General features: G+C 39.1%; 1 protein-coding gene across 2 annotated transcripts in view; it reads left to right on the top strand.

Annotated features, from left to right (window-relative positions):
* The window catches only part of PLXND1 (plexin D1), a 226,404-nt gene that overhangs the window by 110,721 nt on the left and 97,383 nt on the right, over nucleotides 1-18,300 (top strand). For both annotated transcript variants that reach the window (XM_042451226.1, XM_042451225.1), the window contains exons 12-14: nucleotides 3,827-3,990; nucleotides 7,373-7,524; nucleotides 14,872-14,971. In XM_042451226.1, the coding sequence (XP_042307160.1) occupies nucleotides 3,827-3,990; nucleotides 7,373-7,524; nucleotides 14,872-14,971 (416 nt within the window). The remainder of the gene's footprint in view (nucleotides 1-3,826; nucleotides 3,991-7,372; nucleotides 7,525-14,871; nucleotides 14,972-18,300) is intronic.

Below are 18,300 nucleotides of genomic sequence, written 5' to 3'. Positions count from 1 at the left end.
CCAGTCCCCAAAACCCTCCCAGCATCATCCAAACGTGCCCTCCTTGACAGTCCTCCCTTCCTCCCTGAAATATCCGAATGTGCCATCCTTGCCAGTCCCCAAAACCCTCCCAGCATCATCCAAACGTGCCCTCCTTGACAGTCCTCCCTTCCTCCCTGAAATATCCGAATGTGCCATCCTTGCCAGTCCCCAAAATACTCCCAGCATCATCCAAACGTGCCCTCCTTAACAGTCTTCCATTCCTCCCTGAAATATCCAGCATTCTTTCTATGGGCTTTGAGGTCCATTTTTTCATCCTAACCAGCAGCCTTTTCTATGGACTTTGGAGTCTGTTTTTTCATCCTAACCAGCAACCTTTTCTATGGGCTCAGGAATCCGGTTTTGCATTCAAATCAGCAGCCTTTCCTATGGGCTCTGGACTCCATTTTTGTATTCAAATCAGCACCCACTGCCCGCCGTTAGCTCTGTCCACGTTAAAACGTGAATACATTCATTCCCCAGTAGCTCTCTGCCCTTTCCCCAGCGGCATTTCCCCCTCGGCAGCAATGGAAGCAGATGGAGTACCGGAAGCAAATGGGGCAAAATTGCAGCGCAGCGTCATGGGAAATGTGGGACCTTTGAGGTTTGGGGGGGTGTACCAGGACGGAAGCAAAGTTGCATTCCACACCAGACCAATTCGGATTGAAATCGCAGTGAGCTTAGAATCAATTTTTTTGAATTTGTGTGTTACCGGATTCACAAAAATGAGGAGTCACTTTGGATTGATTGTGGATCTACCTCAGAACGACCCCCCATAGAAAGCAATCACATGTGATAATGCATCACGTTTTAACATGAATTCGTATGGTTGGACCAGGAGTGACTCCAGATCTGAGCTGTAAAACCCCTTGTGTTATAAGGGCCTTAGAATATATAGATATTTGGAGTGACAGTTCTAGGAAAAATAAGAGATTGCCAAGGGTCAGTTATGGGATTTTGTTCAAAGGAAATCAATTTCCAGATACAGAGGGAGGGAATTCAGGAGAAATGTTTATCGGTACATAATGTCAATGATGATTACATTTGAAACATATGCTTTTTCAGTGCTAGGAAGAAACAAATATGTAAATGTGATTCTGCTGCTAATTCTGTCACTTTTATATAGTACTAATCCAGGCAAATATTCTTAAAGTAATTCTTAGGTTCTTAATTTATTCCTAGCTCACTCTTTACTTCTTAACTTTGAAAAATGAATCAAGTTTGCACTTCATTCACAATAAGGTGTTCAAGATTTTCTTTTGCAATAAAGTGACAAAAAGTGGAATAGAAGAGATTTTATCTGACCAGTCTGCATGGCATGCTTTATAAAAAATTAGAATGTCTATCATCCATAAATATATTTCACATTTATTTTAATTCAAGACTGCATAGTCAATGTTTCTTAATATTTATGGAACAATAAATCTAAGAAAAGACAAGACAGGCCTTTCTAGATTACACATGATTCAGAACTTTTGTCAGAATTCAACAAACAGCAGGGTCTAGACGGTCCACTAGAAATTAGGCAGCGGACCACAATCAATCATCTGCTCAGGTTCTATTGATGACAGTGAACATAAATCAGGGCAGGCAGCTTACAGCCCTGAGGATGTTGCAGAACTGTAAATTCCAAAATTCTTCGCTATTGTCTCAGCTGCTGGAAGCATCAGCCCAACAACATATAAAGGGCCACAGGTTATCTACCTCATTGGCTCAAATGATTAAGGTACATTAGGGATGCACAACTGTTTTGTCCTCACATATATTTCACACTATCTTTATTTTATTTTTCACCATTTTCTCTCTGTTTTTTCCCTCAATTGACTGCTGTGGCAAACATCCTAAATCAATCCTGCTTATCTTTGTGCTTGGGTAACAATCAATGGCAAATGCCAGCCAAAGCTAAGCATTGTTAAACCCCATTCATTTCAGCATAATTGAAATCAGTCTCCTTATCAAAGTGCTGGAAACTGGCCAAGAAATGAGGGCTCTGTCTGTCAAATTTTGTCTTACGCTAAGACATTGTTATGGCTAGAACTAGTAATATATAGCGGAATATAACTTACCTGTCTGTGAAAGACCAGTATGGCTTTTCAGCAACAGTAAATCTTGATTATTGTTTTCAAGAATTCTTTAAAAGTAGTATTGTAGAAAATGTCAAATATTTTGATTTTCAAAAATGTTTTAATAAAATAAACTATAAAAATTGGCATTACATTCATGATAGCCCAGAGGGGAGTATAAATAATGTGTAATTAACCTGTGAACCCCAAATCAGATAGAGATTTTCTCAAGTCCCATTGAAATGAACTGATTTAAATTAATTGTGACTAACTGTTCCCATTTAATATTGTTATCAAAATGGTTGAGTTTGGTTTTAGTGGAGCTTACACAGGAACTGGTTTCTTTGGACTGAAGCATAACTGATTAGTACAGTTTAAGTGGACCAGTAGCTTAGAGGTGACTAGCTTTATGGCATACTTTAGTGTTGTTGCTATGCTGAAGTTCTATTTCAGCATGATTGGGCGTGCTCCAAACCATCTCTCCAACAAAACATTTTCCAATTGCATAAGAATCATGGATACTCAGCTGTAATTGTGTAGTATGGCAAAACCACACAAGCAGTTGTTTTAACATATTACCAGGGTGGTCCCAGATAAAACAGTTGAGTGGTAATAATAATTCCTCTAGGCCAGGGGTTTCCAACCTTTTTTTGACTCACTGAGCACTTTTTAGAACCAGTTTCTGTGGCGGAGCCCCTAAGAGGCCTACCCTATGTCTTACAAGTTAATGGTGTTTAGGAGTAGTGTTACTTTTTGTTTCTTATTCTTAAATTGTATTATTATTTTTTTCTTTCATTTTCCTGGAGTGGCCTTGGAGCACCTAGGAAGTGCAGATGGAGCCCTAAGGGCTCCTCAGAGCACAGGTTAGGAACCACTGCTCTAGACCATTTTAAATGGTTTAAAATGAGTGGATATATTCATGGAGCATAGGTTTATACATAGATAATAGACATAATATTTATATGAACCATCTATAGTCAAAGACAATACACCTCTAATCATAAGATTCTGAAGGCAGTCAAATTGGGTAGATGTTAACATCCCACTGTCAAATGTGGAATGCTATAACAGAGGGACTTTTGCTTTGATCCAGAATCCTTGTTGTAATAGGACACCAGTCTATGGCATTCTTCCCCCAATTAGTAAAGCAAATCTCCCTCCATCCACAAGGAGTTGATGGTCACTTTCTATGTGATTTAAATTTATTCTATAATTTAAGAGAAATATTTCCTGATACTATCTACAGGTCATTAATGATTTCCCATCTTTCAAGGGCAAAAGTTCCCAAACTGAAATAGAAAGATAGAGATTTTAATACTCTAATGAGAAGGTAACAAGACAGCGAAACAAGGATGGGCATATATAAGAGAGCTAAACACTGTCACTTGAGAATTGATGGGGAAATTCCAGGCATTGTATGTACCATTGTAGAGTTGAAAACGTTTTTGCTTACTAGATGGAATCAGCTGCCTCTCTTGTGGATAGCTAGAATTTTTAAAATGTGGTACAATTGTCAGAGGTATAATGTTTTCTCCCAAGTACTAAATTATGTTGCAGTAGGAATAAGTGCCTAGAACTTCTGGGAAATCTTTAGGAACACAGCCAAAATGCCCCCAAACTTATTGTATGTCCAGAATCTTCTCTTTGTCTGTGTGATTTTTATGTTATATTTCACAGGGAAGGGGTATGCTTGCACACCAAAGTCATGTATGCTACCATCTTAGAATGTTTCCTTTTTTCCCTAGTGGAAATTTATAATTGTGCAACTGGAAGTGCTGACTGTTCTCAATGTCTTGGGAGAGAAGATCTGGGTCATCAGTGCATTTGGAGTGACAGTAGTTCCAGTTGCAGACTAAACACTGAGGCCCTCCAGATCCCAGGAACATGCCCTCCTCCGGAGATTAGGAAGGTAAGACTTAGGGCACAGTAAAGAAAGAGGCATTCTGCTCCACCTAGTTCTGCCCCAGCAAATCTAAATAGTTGTGAGATTTGCAACTAAAGAAAGGGTAACAGATACACCAGCCCTGGACAAAATGTAAGAACTTTGAGATAGGGATCTGCATTCTGGGCTGCATCTACACTGCAGAATTAATTTAGTTTGAAATTGACACTTCTTTAACTGTCGTGGTTCAGTGCTGTGGAATTCTGGGATGTGTTGTTTTGTGAGACATTTAGCCTTCTCTGTCAGAGAGTTCTGGTGCCACAACAAATTACAAATCCCGGGATTCTATAGGATGGAGCTGTGACTGTTAAAGTGGTGTCAAACTACATTAATTACCCTTGGCCTTAATAACAAATACATTAGGCTAGCTGAAAATGACAGAATCAAGTACCAGTAAGGCAAGTGGGGAATGCTATGGAATTCTTTGGCAAAACAATTGAAGATCTTGCATATAAACTTCAAACAGGGTGAAAGCACAGATTTTAAGATGGTGATGCAAACATTTTCATGACATTAATGAAAACTTGGCTCTATTAAAGCTGGTAAGAATTTTGTTGTTGGATTAAGTGTAATCTACAGTTCAATCTGTCTGTTTTAAAGAACACCCCAGTTTATACATACAGACCCGAACCTTTCAAATACTGAGCTTCATCCAACAAAAAAATAAGCATTTTTAAATTCTATTGATTTCAATGGAAGAAGGGTAAGGCAGGAGAGTCTTGTTCTAGTATAGAAAATAAAAGGTGCATTTAAAATGCCTAGGGACAGCTTCTCACAGAGCAAATTGCCCCAATGTATATAGTTAAGTGTAGGAGTAAACCCACATGCATAGGGACACATACAATCAGTGTCTATGTATGCCAGCACTGCAGCTCAATTTCCCAACAGATTTAAATGTGGTGAAACATTCCCATGCTTATGTCACTGGTCACAGTTTACAAGAGAGATATACACAGATACTTTCACAGATGTGATTTCTGTATAGGAAATTAGTGTCATGTGAATCAGCTGTAAGAGAATGGATAAATAATAATAATCTGACCAACCAAGAGAGAACAATGAATAAATTTAAATATGGGGATAAGTTGGATCTCACTCTATTCATAATAAAATCCAGTGGTGATTTATTTTTAATATCTATACTCGTTTTTCAAGTACAGCAGTAAAGAGGAAACGTGAAAGACACTGCCTCAGCTTCACTGTATAGGAAATTTAACCTGTCCTCTCACAAAAATAACTGTGCTGGATGGGGCTACACTCCCCTTGAAGACACAAATTCACAGCTTGAGTGTGCTCCTGGATTCAACTCTGAGCCTGGAAGCTCAAATTCCAGTGATGGGTAGGAGTACATTTGCACTGTTCAAACTTGTGTGCCAGCTGTACCCTTCCTTGTGACATTAGATCTGGCCTTGAGGACACATGCCTTACATACATCCCAGTTGGATTAGAGTGTTTAGAAACTTCTACAGGTCCAAACAGCTAACAGATGCTGGGTACTGGAAGTACACAACTCCCTTGTTGCAGCAGCTCCACTGGCAGTTTCTGGGCACAATTCAAAGTGTTAAAGACCTACGCAGCTCAGGTTCAAGTTATTTGAAGGATTGTATTCTCTTACTAACCAGACTGTGCTCTTCAGGGGAAGCCCTTCTCTCTGTCTCACCTCACTCACAATTACATTTGGTGGAAACATAGAGAAGACCTTCTCAATGGCTGCCACCAGGCTCTGGGACTCCCTTCCCAGAGAAGTTGGACTGGCACCCCCCCTACTTTGCAGACAACCAAAGTCTTCTTTTCCGATAGGCATTTGATGAATGATTATATAAGGCCCATTTTATAAAATATGCTGAATATCGCTAAGTGTTGTGCTTGTGTTTGTGTTTTTTTAATGATATATATTCTAATCTAGTTTTAATTTTATCTGATTGTTTGAGTTTTAACTTTTTTATCCTGTGGATTTGTAACACTGTTTTTTTAATCATTGTAAGCCATTTTGACTGTGGGGGAAAAGTGGGATGATGATGATGATGATAATGATGAAAGCAAACCCAAAGAACTGTGGAGTGCCTTTTCCTTAGCAGGTACTGTGCGTTGAATTCAAACTTCTCATTAAAAAAAAACCAAGCATTTCTTTAGTGTCTACATATTTGTCTTGGGACAAAGAAGGCAACCATAATTCTATTGGAATGCGCGCTGAACTTAGTAAGGAGACATTATCAGCTCTAAGCAGCTTGGCGGAAGAAGGACCCTCCACTCTTGACTCTCAACTCTTTGGGTTACGTCATGTTATGTTGGCAGCAACTATAATGTATGGCAAGCTGCAGCTTCTCTTAACTGTACTTTGAGGAAAGAAGGCTGTTGTTCCCATGCTGCTTTCACTGGCTTGATTTTTGTATGTTTGTTGCAGCTAAAAAGGCCCTTTCTAAATGTAGGGCATTAAGCTAGCTTAGATGTCCAGTAAAATCAACATGGCTTTCTGGCTAGATGCAGAAGGAATGGTGGAAAATGAAATATCCCCTGAATATACTGTAGTGGAAAATGTCAATTTCAACCTCTTGCCCTGACTTTTAAAACTGTAGTCCCATTGCAGAAAAACTTGAATATTGGGGTTTAAATGAAAATCCTCTTAGTAATAATTAGATAGTCTTCTTTCTGAACTGACAGCTGGAAATTAAATACAAAGGCACAGAAACAATAATCCATTTAGGCCTATTATATTCATCATAATGATGTTTAAAGTGCTCAGTGTTGTAAATTACAGAGTGGAGCTGATAAGCCACAGTTAGCATTGGTCATTAGCAGTCCAAGGTCAAGAAGCTGAGAGTGTCAGTGAAGAATTCATTTCTAAGTGTCACAGAAATCAAGGCCAAATCTCAGAGCTGGCAAGATGTTTTCAAAATCAAGGGCTACAAACATTGGTTCCAGCACCTGAATTGCTGGGCCACTTACACTTCACTTAGCCATGTCTGCTACCATCTGAAAGGGAGGCACAACACACAGTTCATAGAAAGAATTGTGATTGTGTCCAATGTAAAGAATTTCTAGTATTAAAACTATTGCTATTTCCTACTGATCAAATCTTTTTCCTTTCTGGTTCCCTAAACTGCTGAGCAGTGTTTTAAGTGATAATTGTATTTGATGAATACAATCTTTTCAATGGTGTATGGAATTGTGTCAGTACAGAGAAAGAGGTGCCATAAAATTAAAAGTGGGACATGCCTTCCAAAAATTCTGTAGAACAAGGAGCACAAAACGGATACTTATATAAAGACAAGTATCAAATTGAATGACTCCTTCCTCCACCATTTTTTTGTTTTAACCCACCTTAATCCCCTTTCTTTTGAACTTTCAGATTGAACCTCTGAGTGGACCGCTGGAAGGAGGCACCATGGTTACAATACGAGGAAGAAATCTAGGCCGTAGATTCAGTGATATTGTTAATGCTGTCAAAATAGGGAATGTGAAATGTTCCCCACTCCAGGAAAGATATATTGTCTCTGAGGAGTAAGTAATTCAAGTGGAAGGAGAACATTTCTGATCATTCATCTTCCCATTTTCAGCTGATTGACCCTTTTCAATGATTATGAATTTGATGGCTTGATAACAGTAAATGGATGATTGCATGGACGTGTGTAAATTGAGAATGTTCTTATCCACTAGCCTCCTAGATGTTAATAATAGCTGCTATGGTTTGTTTTCTGACCAAACTGATTTTCAATTAGCTCATTTCCAAAAAGAGTAAGGTTTGTTTTGTTTTGTCTTGTTTGATACATTTGGAACTCTTTAGTGATCTTTCCCCAAGAAGAATTGAGCTGCAGCAATCACATACTCAATTTCTTAGATTGATGCTCTGCAGAGTGATTATCTTTGGAGTGATTACACAAATATAACTGGAAAGTTACTTAGATCCTCTCTGTTTTTTTAAGGGGAAATAAAATCACATATAGATCTCTAGGAGGAGAAGTTATCACAAACTAAATTGTTCCTGTGAATGAAAACTGAAATATCATGAATGAACTGACTTCCTAATTACTACCAAGGATCTCCACAAAATCCTAAGCATCCATCACTTTTCTATGAATGCATTCAGCAGCTTAGAGTGGCAAGCATGTTCAAAACTTGCACAACTGCTATCCATGCGGTACTGGGAAACAAATGGGAAACTTCCCCAGTGCTGTCAAACCTTTTACTAGCTTCACATGCATAATACTTTTTATAAAATTGTCTGTTATCAGTGCAAGACAGGCATCACAGAGCAGCTAAGGTGACTGCCTGCAGCTTTGAAATGAAACCATCTACAAAAGCCAAGGGGAAATTCACAAGATAATGGTACTGAGGCCACCAACATCAACTGATCACATGATCTAGAATGCATTTGCCTTGAGGTGTGCTGTTGATACAAGCAACATAGCAATATCTAATTTGTAAAGAAATTGAGGTTTCACAAGGAAATAGCTGGATAACAATTATTTAAAAGATTATATTTCTACTTAGGAATAGGAAGACATATCTGGGGTATCCAGAAATGTTCTGCATTTAATGTGTGTCAGCATCAGCTTTTTTCTCATTGTGTGCTTGGACATATTGTGAGTTTAGTGTAGTCTTTATCTCAGGTTCTGCCCCTGAGATAAGTAAATTCTGGATTTGTTTGAATGAAATGCAGTGCCTTATTAAGTATTCATTTTCTCTCATCATCCTGGCTGTTTGAATTATCCTATGAAAATGTCCCCCTATTTCAATGGGTTTTGTTGTTGCAATTGTTGGCTTTTTGTTTTTGTCATATGGTAGAGCATATGTTGTTAGCTGCCTTCGAGTCGAGTTCGACACATGGCGACCCTGGGAATGAGGCATCTCCATGTTTCCCTATTCTCAGCCTTTGCTCAGGTCCTACAGGTTCAAACCTGTGGCCTCCTTGAGTGAGTCTATCCATCTGGTTCATGGTCTTCCTCTTTTTTTTTTACTGCCCTCCATATTTCCTAACATTATTGCCTTTTCTAATATGGTATCTCTTCTCATGATGTGGCTGAATTATAACAGCCTCAGTTTAGTCATTTTGGCTTCCAGGAGAGTTTAGGCTTGATCTGCTCTAGGACTTATTTGTTTGTCCTTTTGGCTGTGCAATCCTCAGCACTCTTCCCCAGTACCACATTTCAAATCAGTTGAGTTTCCTCCTATCCTCTTTCTTGACTGCCCTGCTCTCACATCCATACATGTTAATAAGGAATACAATGGCTTGGCTTGTACAGTAGGATTCTGACTTTTGTGCTGGTCTTAGCATTTTAGGATCTCTTCTAGTTCTTTCACAGCTGCCCTCCCCATTCTTAATCTTCTTCTGATTTCCTGGCTGTAGTCCCCATTCCAATCAATGCTTGATCCCAGATATGAGAACTCTTTTACTGTTTCTATTACTTCATTGTCTAGTCTGAATATATGTAAGTTCTCTGTGGTCATTATTTTTGTTTTCTTTATGGTCAACAGTAAGCCTGCCTTTGCACTTTCTTCTTTGATCTTCCTTAGTAATTGTTCCAGGTCTGTGAGGTTCTCTGCTAGCATTATGGTGTCCTCAGCATATCTCAAATTGTTGATATTTCTTCCTCACTCCTCCCTCTTCCACGTCCAAGCCTGTTTTCCTTACAATAAATATGTTCTGCAAATTTTCCATATCTTTGCGCACTAGCCGTTGTATTGTGGCATTCATGGTTCTTAGTTTATTCCTGTCTCCTTTTTGTTTTGTTTCTCTTCTTTCCTTAATTCCTTGTAGCATTTTATCTGTCATCCATGGTTTCTTTGCTTTCCTTTTGTCTGTTGGAAGTGTCTTTATGCATTCTTATTTTATTATGCCCCTGGCTTCAGACCAAAGCTCTTCCGGTTCATGATCTATTATTCTTAATACTGCAAATCTGTTCCTTATATTGTCAATCAATTCTGTGGAAATGTTTGAATCATATTTTGGTATGATGATTGGTTTTGTTCTCTTCTTGAGTTTTAATATTTTTGAAATGAATAGTTTGTGATCTGTTATGCCAACCCGAAACCTTCTAAATTTTGGTGTGAGTGCTTTCCCTATGGCCCCAAATGGACACTGTACTTTGGGCAACCATGATCTCTGAGGCAAGTGCTAATGTCCACACTACCCCATATACATATCAAACAGAACAATTTGGGAGTTGCAACTGAGAAACTTTTTAACACCTCTGAAGTCAGGAAGACAGGTGTTTGAGGCAGGATGTTTTGCCATAAGGCTGATTTATTCATTCTCACCCCGGATATTACCAGACCAGGCAATCCTTTACAATGTAGATTTGATTTCCTTTGATGTAGGACAAACACCTTTGCCTTCAGGCTAGTTTTTGCCTTTAAAAGATCCCCCAAATCCTTTGTTACTGGGCTAATGAGAAGGCACGGGAACACTCTGTCACTGCTCACCCAAGCAGCCATATCCCACACCATCCCCCTCACAATAGGGTCCAGAGACAAGGCTAATCTTGTGTTAAGTACAGTGTGCCTGTGTCATATGTGGGTGTGATATACATGGCTTGCAGCATATGCTGAAAGCCATGCTGGAAGAAGCAGCACCATGCACCGGAAAGAATAATGGGGGGCACGCCCATCACACATGCTACCGCACGCTGTGGAAGGCATGAACCCCATGGGGGGAGAGGGAGGAGGAATGGATCCCCCACATAAGGGAAGGGACCAGTGTATTGCCATTAGTTCAGTCTTCAAATATTCCAAGCTAATTCCTGATTTCCTTAGTCCTGGCATGTATGTGTGAGTGAACGTGGCTTTTTGTGTGATTTTCCCTCTTAGTAAAACAAACACTTCATTTGAAGAATTCTGCCTCTGCAATATTCCTTTGATCTCTTTTCTCTTGGTATACAGGTAAATTAAAAATCCCTGTAGACAGAGTCATTGCTACCCCACATTACTAGCAAAAAAAATCACAGACTTGAAGCAATCACTAAAGAAAGTGAAATAAGAAAGTGCATAGACAGGCCTAATGTTAAACATAAAGAAGACAAGAATAACGACAACAGAGGACTGACATAAATTCAGCCTAGATCATGAGAAAATCAAAATAGTTAAAGATTTCTCATACCTTGGATCAAACATTGATCAGATGAGAGACTGCATTCAAGAAATCAGAAGAAGATTAGGAATGGGAAGAGTATCTATGAAAGAAGCAGACCAATTCCTGAAGTGTAAAGATATACAGCTGAACACTAAAGTCAGAATTGTCTAAGCCATTGTATTTGAGTGCTGAGGATACCGTGGATGGTCAGAAAGACAAATAAATGGGTCTAGGACAGATCAAGCCTGAACATTCCATGAGAGCCAAGATGACTAACTTGAGGCTGTCATACTTTAGCTACATCATAAGGAAGTACAACTCATTAGAAAAGACAATGAAGTTATTAAAGATAGAAGGCAGTAGAAAGAGAAGAGAACCACAATGCCAGATGGATGGGCTCAATCAAGGAGGCCATGGCCCTTAGCCTACGGACCTGAGCAGAGCAGCTGAAGACCAAGGCAGGGTGGGGTGGGGTTGGATGATTCTCATTCACAGGATCACCATGAGTTGAGGCAGACTTGAGGGAAGTTAACAACATATATATGTACAAGAGTTATCTGTGTAAATATTCAGCTCTGTCTTGTAGCTGTTTACTAAGGTAATTACCTGAAGAAATTTACAGTCCCAAGATGAAAATGCATGTCTGGACAAGATATGCACAAACAACAGCACTGGGATGAGAGGGAACAAATTAAAATGCTAAGCATTTATTAATTAAAGAATGGCAAAGGTTGCTGGTGCAAACATAATTTGTATCCCTCATATCAAATTCCAAGCACAAGTAGATCATAAACCAAAACCACTGGATACTGTATGCTAATAAAAATACATATTTATTTTGCCTCTTTAGTTTCTGAGCAAATCGTATTTTTCCTATAACCAAAAGAATGAAGTAGAAAAAAGTTTTTGATGAGTCTTGTTGTCAAGATGTAGAGTTGATAAAATTGTTTGATCATAAGAATTACTAACAAAAGTACGAAAACATTGGTTGGTCAATTACTGTGACTAAAAATCCATACAAATCCCTAAATCCAAATTCTTACTAGAGTAAACCCATAAAATCAATGGTACTTCCATAGCTTTACCAAGTTCCTGTTTATTCAGTAGGTACTCTGTTTGGAACAAGCAATTTGATTTAGATGGAATCAAAGAATCATACAATCATAGAGTTGGAAGAGACTACAAAGTCCAATCCACTCCCTACCATACAGGAACTCACAATCAAAGCACCTTCGATAGATGGCCATCCAGCCACTGTTTAAAAACCTCCAAAGAAGAAGACTCTACCACTCTCCAAGGGAGTGTGTTCCACTGTCAAACAGTCCTTACTGTCAGGTAGTTCTTCCTGTAGCAGCAGAAAACAAGCTTGCACCATGTTCAGTCTGGCGCATCCCTTCAAATACTTGAACAGGGTTATCATATCACCTCTTAACCATCTCTTTTCCAGGCTAAACATATCCAGCTCCTTAAGTCACTCTTCATAGGGCATGGTTTCCAGATCCTTCACCATTTTGGTCACCCTCCTCTGGGCACACTCTAGCTCAGGGGTAGGCAACCTGCGGCCCGTGGGCCGGATGCGGCCCGGCAAGACCTTGCGACCGGCCCCAGCCCGGTCCTGCCGCCAATTGCTGCCGGGGCCTTTGGCTTCTCACGTGAGGGTGTGGGGCCTTTGGCCTATCAGGAGGAGGCGGGCAAGGGGGGCAATTGTCTATAGAAGCCTCCAAAACATGCATTTATATTAACATTTTTTTAAAAATCAGCAAATTTTTTCGCGTGTCCTCCATTTTTTAAAAAAAGTGTCCTCCATTTGAAAATTTTGCCCTACATTTGTCCAGATTTATTTATTTAATTTTTTTTAAATTATTTAATTATTTATTTTTTGGCTTCGGCCTCCCAGTTGTCTGAGGGACAGCAACCCGGCCCCCGGCTCAAAAAGGTTGCCTACCCCTGCTCTAGCTTCTCAACATCCTTTTTTAATTGTGGTGCCCAGAACTGGACACAGTATTTCACATGAGGCCTGACCAAGCAGAATAGAGTGGCACTATTACTTCTCTTGATCTAGACAGTATACGTCTATTGATGCAGCCTAGAATCATATTGGCCTTTTTAGCTGCTGCATCACACTGTTGACTTGTGCTTAATTTGTGGTCCGCTGGGACTCCTAAATCCCTTTCACATGTACTGTTCTTAAGCCAGGTGTCCCCCATCCTATATCCGTGAATTTCATTTTTTTCTCCCTAAGTGCAGTACCTTACATTTCTCCCTGTTGAAGTTCATTTTGTTAGTTTTCAGCTTTATAATCTATTCAGGTTATTTTGAATTTTGATCCTCTCTTCTGGGGTATTAGCTACTCCTCCTAATTTGGTGTCATCTGAAAATCTGATAAGCATGCCCCCTTTCTTTTGTCCAAGTCACTGATAAAGATGTTGAATAGCACTAGGCCCAGGACAGAACCCTGTGGTACCCCATTAGTTGCTTCTCTCGAGAATGAAGAGGAGCCATTGCTGAATACACTTTGGGTTCAGCTGGTCAACTAATTACAAATCCATTTAACAGCTGCATTGTCAAGCCCACATTTTACTAGCTTCTTTGCAAGAATATCATGGGAAACCTTTTCAAAGGCCTTACTGAAATTATTATTATTATTATTATTATTATTATTATTATGCTTTTGCTTTATTTATATAGCACTGTAGATTGTGCTTTGTCTACAGCATCTACCAAGATGGTAATTTTATCAGTAAAAGAGATCAGATTAGTCTGGTATGACTTGTTTCTCTGAAACCCATGTTGATTCTTTGTGATTATGGAATAGCCTTCTAAATGTTCACAGACTCTCTGCCTAATGAACTCCTCTAGAATCTTTCCTAGTATTGATGTCAGACTAATGACAATAATTGTTGGGATCCTCTTCCCTTTTTGAAGTTGGTGAAGAGTTAGACCTACAGTGTCTACTTTATCCTGGTTTGGGATGAAGAAGAGCACTCCCCAGATTCTGAACTTCCTCTCTCATGCATGCATATAGTCTAGTAAACTATAAATAGGGAAAAGTTAATGAAAGGTCCATGCCATAATAATTTGTGTTGAACACTTTCTTTCAAAGTGCTAGCTCATATCACTGATCCACAATGAATTTCGTAAATGTGGATATTTAGGGAGAGGAACCCATATCTAAATATTAGGGAGGTGTCAATAGCCCAGTGTCTCTGTAGCACTTGCTTTGGATGCAGAAGCCAATCCCCATCATCTCCAGGTAAGGCCAAGGAAAAAAACCCTAAAGAACTACTACCAGTCAATATTGACAATACTGAGCTAGGTGAATCATCATGAGAAGTGCCTTTTGTCCCCTTGAATAGTGGTTACACAGCATCATGTGAGAAGTATCTGGCTCCACTTTGAATATGGAATGATGCTTTTTGTCAGATAATGTAAATATAGAAAGATGTTTAAAAGAGCCTAGTTTGACCATGTCACCAAGGGTGCATCTATGCTTTACAAAAATGCAGTTTGACATCACTTTAAGTGCTGTAGCTCCATCCTGTGGAATCCTGGGATTTGTAGTTTTACAAGGCCTTTAGCCTTCGCTGTCAAATAGTACTGGTGCCTCACAAAACTACAAATTTTTGGATTCTGTAGGATGGAGCCATGGCAGTTAAAGTGGTTTCGAACTGCATTATTTCAGCAGTGTAGGTGCACCACATGTCCATCAGTGAATATGTAAGCTACTGCTCCTGATCTAGTTAGATTTTCCTTCTAAACTGTAATATATTTCTCTCTAGAATTGTATGCTGGACTGGAGAAGCTGTAGAAGAATTTTCTGATGTAGTGACAGTTAATCTAAGCAAAGAAGGAAAATCCAGAGAACGATACTCTTATGTGGTAAGTAATCATCATGAGTATTATTATTATTATTACTGTATTATTATTATTATTATTATTATTATTTGCCAGAGTTGGTAATGTTCAGTTTGACACTGGATTTAGCTTGATATATACAAGGAATATGAGTCACAAAATGAATTAGGTGAAACATAGAGGTGAAACAAAGAGCCAGCATTGGGGTAGAGTGGGGGCATAGTGGCTGCATGCCCCAACTTCACCCCCAAGCTGTCGTCTGCTGCCCACCTGACCACACACCAGGCGGCATTACGGTGCTCCTTTGGTGCAGCATTCAGATACTACACTCCAAAAAGAGTGTCAAAAAGGGCTGCCACAGTGGCAAAGGCACCCTTTTCCCACTCCCAAAAGGAGTGGCATTTTGCTGCTTCTTTTGGGGCCAGAAAAACGCCATATCAGGGCCATGATGTGTGGTTGGCTCTCAAAGGGATATCGCCCCTTTAGAGCCATCTGTTTTGGCCCATAGTTTTCAGACTTCTACAAGTCTTGCCTATAAGGATTAGTGGACTAACCAGAACTAGAACATGCTCAGAGAAGAGCAACCAAGTTGATCAAAGGTCTGGAAACCAAGCCTTATGATGAGTGACTTTGGAGCTGGCTATATTTATCTTGAAGAAGAGAAGACTGAAAGGTGACATGATAACTATCTTTAAATATCCTATTTATTTTTATATCTGAAGGGATGCCATGTAAAAGATGGAGCAAGCTTGTTTTCTATTCTTCCAGAAACTAGAGCATGAAGTAATAGAAATTACAAATCACAAGAAAAGAGCTTCCACCTAATATTAGGAAGAACTTTTTTTTTTTTACTGTATGGGATGTTCTGCAATGGAAGACTTTTTTTTTTGTTTAGGATGGTGGACGCTCCATCTTCAGAGCTCTTTAAAAAAAGATTGGATGGACATCTTTCAGTTGTGTATTCCTGCATTCTGGTGGTGGTGGGGTTAGACTAGATTGCCACGGTCCCTACCAGCTCTTAAAATGCTGTGATTTTAATTTCTGTGTTGAAAGAAATGGAAAGCTATTTGCAAAGTAGAATACTGCCACTTGTACATTTGAGTACTATAGGGCTTTAAGCAAGAGCCAGTGTGACAGAGTGGTCTCAGTGTTGGACTAGGATTCTGAGAGACCAGGATTCAAATCCCTGCTCATTCGTTTAAACCTACTTGGTGATCTTGAGCGAGGCGCACTTTCTCAGCCTAAAACGACAGTGGCACCTCTCCCATGAACAAATCTTGCCAACAAAACCTTGTGATAGGTTGCCATAAACCAGTCAATTTGGCAGCACAGAACAACAACAACAATGCTGTGTTGAAAACAAGTATATTCAAGTGTATTTGAAATAAGCTGAAATGATTTAAAGCAAATCTTGTCTTTTGCTTAGAAAAACCTTTTTCTATAAATTTTACATAGAAGTACTAAGTCGGCTAGATAATACAATATAGCATATTCTATTAGAGCTCACGAAAATGGAACCTGCTGTCAAAATTATTATAGTCGTGAACAGAGAGTAAAGAGGATGAGGATGTTACAAAGCTATTGATGGTGCTACAGGAACTTACATAATCAGGAAACACCTGAAGTACTTACTCCAAACAAAGAAGCAAATATAAAAGTCTGTGTCTTCAGATGTAATCCTTCCTTTAATGATAGATGTAGAATACTTGGGCCTTTGATCAGATTAGGATATATTCCTAAAGTAGAAAGCAAATAAGGCTACTTCATTTGCTCCCAAGAGGAAAAATCACATTAACCATACCTTCCTATTGTTCTACACCATCACTTGCCCAGCAAAGGTTATAAAATTTGGTAGATTACTGAAGCTAAAGTCAAGGTGTACAGACTAGTAGTCTCAAAAACAATGTGGATTACAAGTACTGCATGCAAAAATTCTTAATGGGATTAATGAAAACAAACATCCAAGCACTAATTCTTGTGTTAGGTATCTGGTACAGTGACATGATATGATGGTTAGACCCATGCCCATCATGGCTGTTTATTGCTGCCAGAGGAGTGCTGGTCAGTTGGATAGTAGAGGTTGTAAATGGTTCTTTGAAAGAGGGCTGTGCTCCAATGGTAGACCTACACTGAATCCCACTAGCCTAGGTAAATTTTGGCATGTTTCTAATCTTTCTTTTCTAATTAAAGTTTTAGAGAGAGTGATAACAGTGCAACTTCCTAGGATAAAACTGGATTTTACCTGGATTTCTTTAATTATGGGATAGAAAGTACACCAGGTACTGGGCAGTGGGAGCAGATACTTGTTGGTTCTGCTGGACTCTGTTTCAGTGGTATTTTATAATATCAGTTATAGTAGTCATTTAAATGATATAGGACTCTGGGGCACTGGTTTGATATGGTTCAGATCTTCTTTGGTATGAATATTCCCAGAATGTGCTTCTGGGGAACTGTTGCTCAGTCTCATGGCCTTTCATCCATGCAATTCCACAAAAAGCATATCTGTGCCTGTTAACATCTGCATCGACCTGCTGAATGAGGTCTTCCAGAGTTCTGGTGTTAGGATTCATCAATATGCTGATGACACACAGATCTATTTACCTTTTACAGCTAGTGCCAGGAGATTATGAAAGTCCTGAACCATTGTCTATGGAGGATTGGATGTGAGTGAATAAATTGAAACTCAATCCAACAAGATGGAAATTATATTTGTTAGTAGAAAACTAACCTGGAATTGGGGTTACAACCTGATGGGGGGGGGCTTCATGGTATTCAGAAAAACATCTTGGAGGGGGCCAGTCTAGCTTTTCCAGAGTCTGGGAGCAGCCACCAAGATCCTCTGCCATATTCCTACCAGCTGTACCTGTGAGAGTGGTGGGACAAAAAAAAAAAGGGGGTGGCTTTTCTGGTTGCTTGGACTGCACATGTTTCAGTCTATTTTTAAAGTGTGCTGTTACTTGTTCTCTTTTATTTGCTGTACATTGCCTTATGTGTGCTGGCAGGCTGAAAGCTGAAAAACAAATAGACAATAAATGTTCATCAAGGATACTGACTAATGGTTAGGTGACAAAGCAATATTAATTAAAAATGGTATGATATAAACCACAAAAATCCCATACATTAAAGACAACAAATGGGAAAACAAAAAGCTCTGTTTTGCCATTTGTTGTCTTTAATTTTTCTGATAATATTTACTTAAGAGGAAAATATAGAAAACATGACATAATAATAATAATAATAATAATAATAATAATAATAATAATAATAATAATATTTATTTCTATACCGCCCGGTGGCAAAGTCAATCTGGGCGGTGAACAACATAAAAATTTACAGAATAAAATATACATAAA

Source organism: Sceloporus undulatus, chromosome 2 (assembly GCF_019175285.1).
Source record: "Sceloporus undulatus isolate JIND9_A2432 ecotype Alabama chromosome 2, SceUnd_v1.1, whole genome shotgun sequence".
Lineage (NCBI taxonomy): Eukaryota > Metazoa > Chordata > Lepidosauria > Squamata > Phrynosomatidae > Sceloporus > Sceloporus undulatus.
Note: the sequence above shows the minus strand (reverse complement) of the source record. Positions and strands in the feature narration are given on the sequence as shown.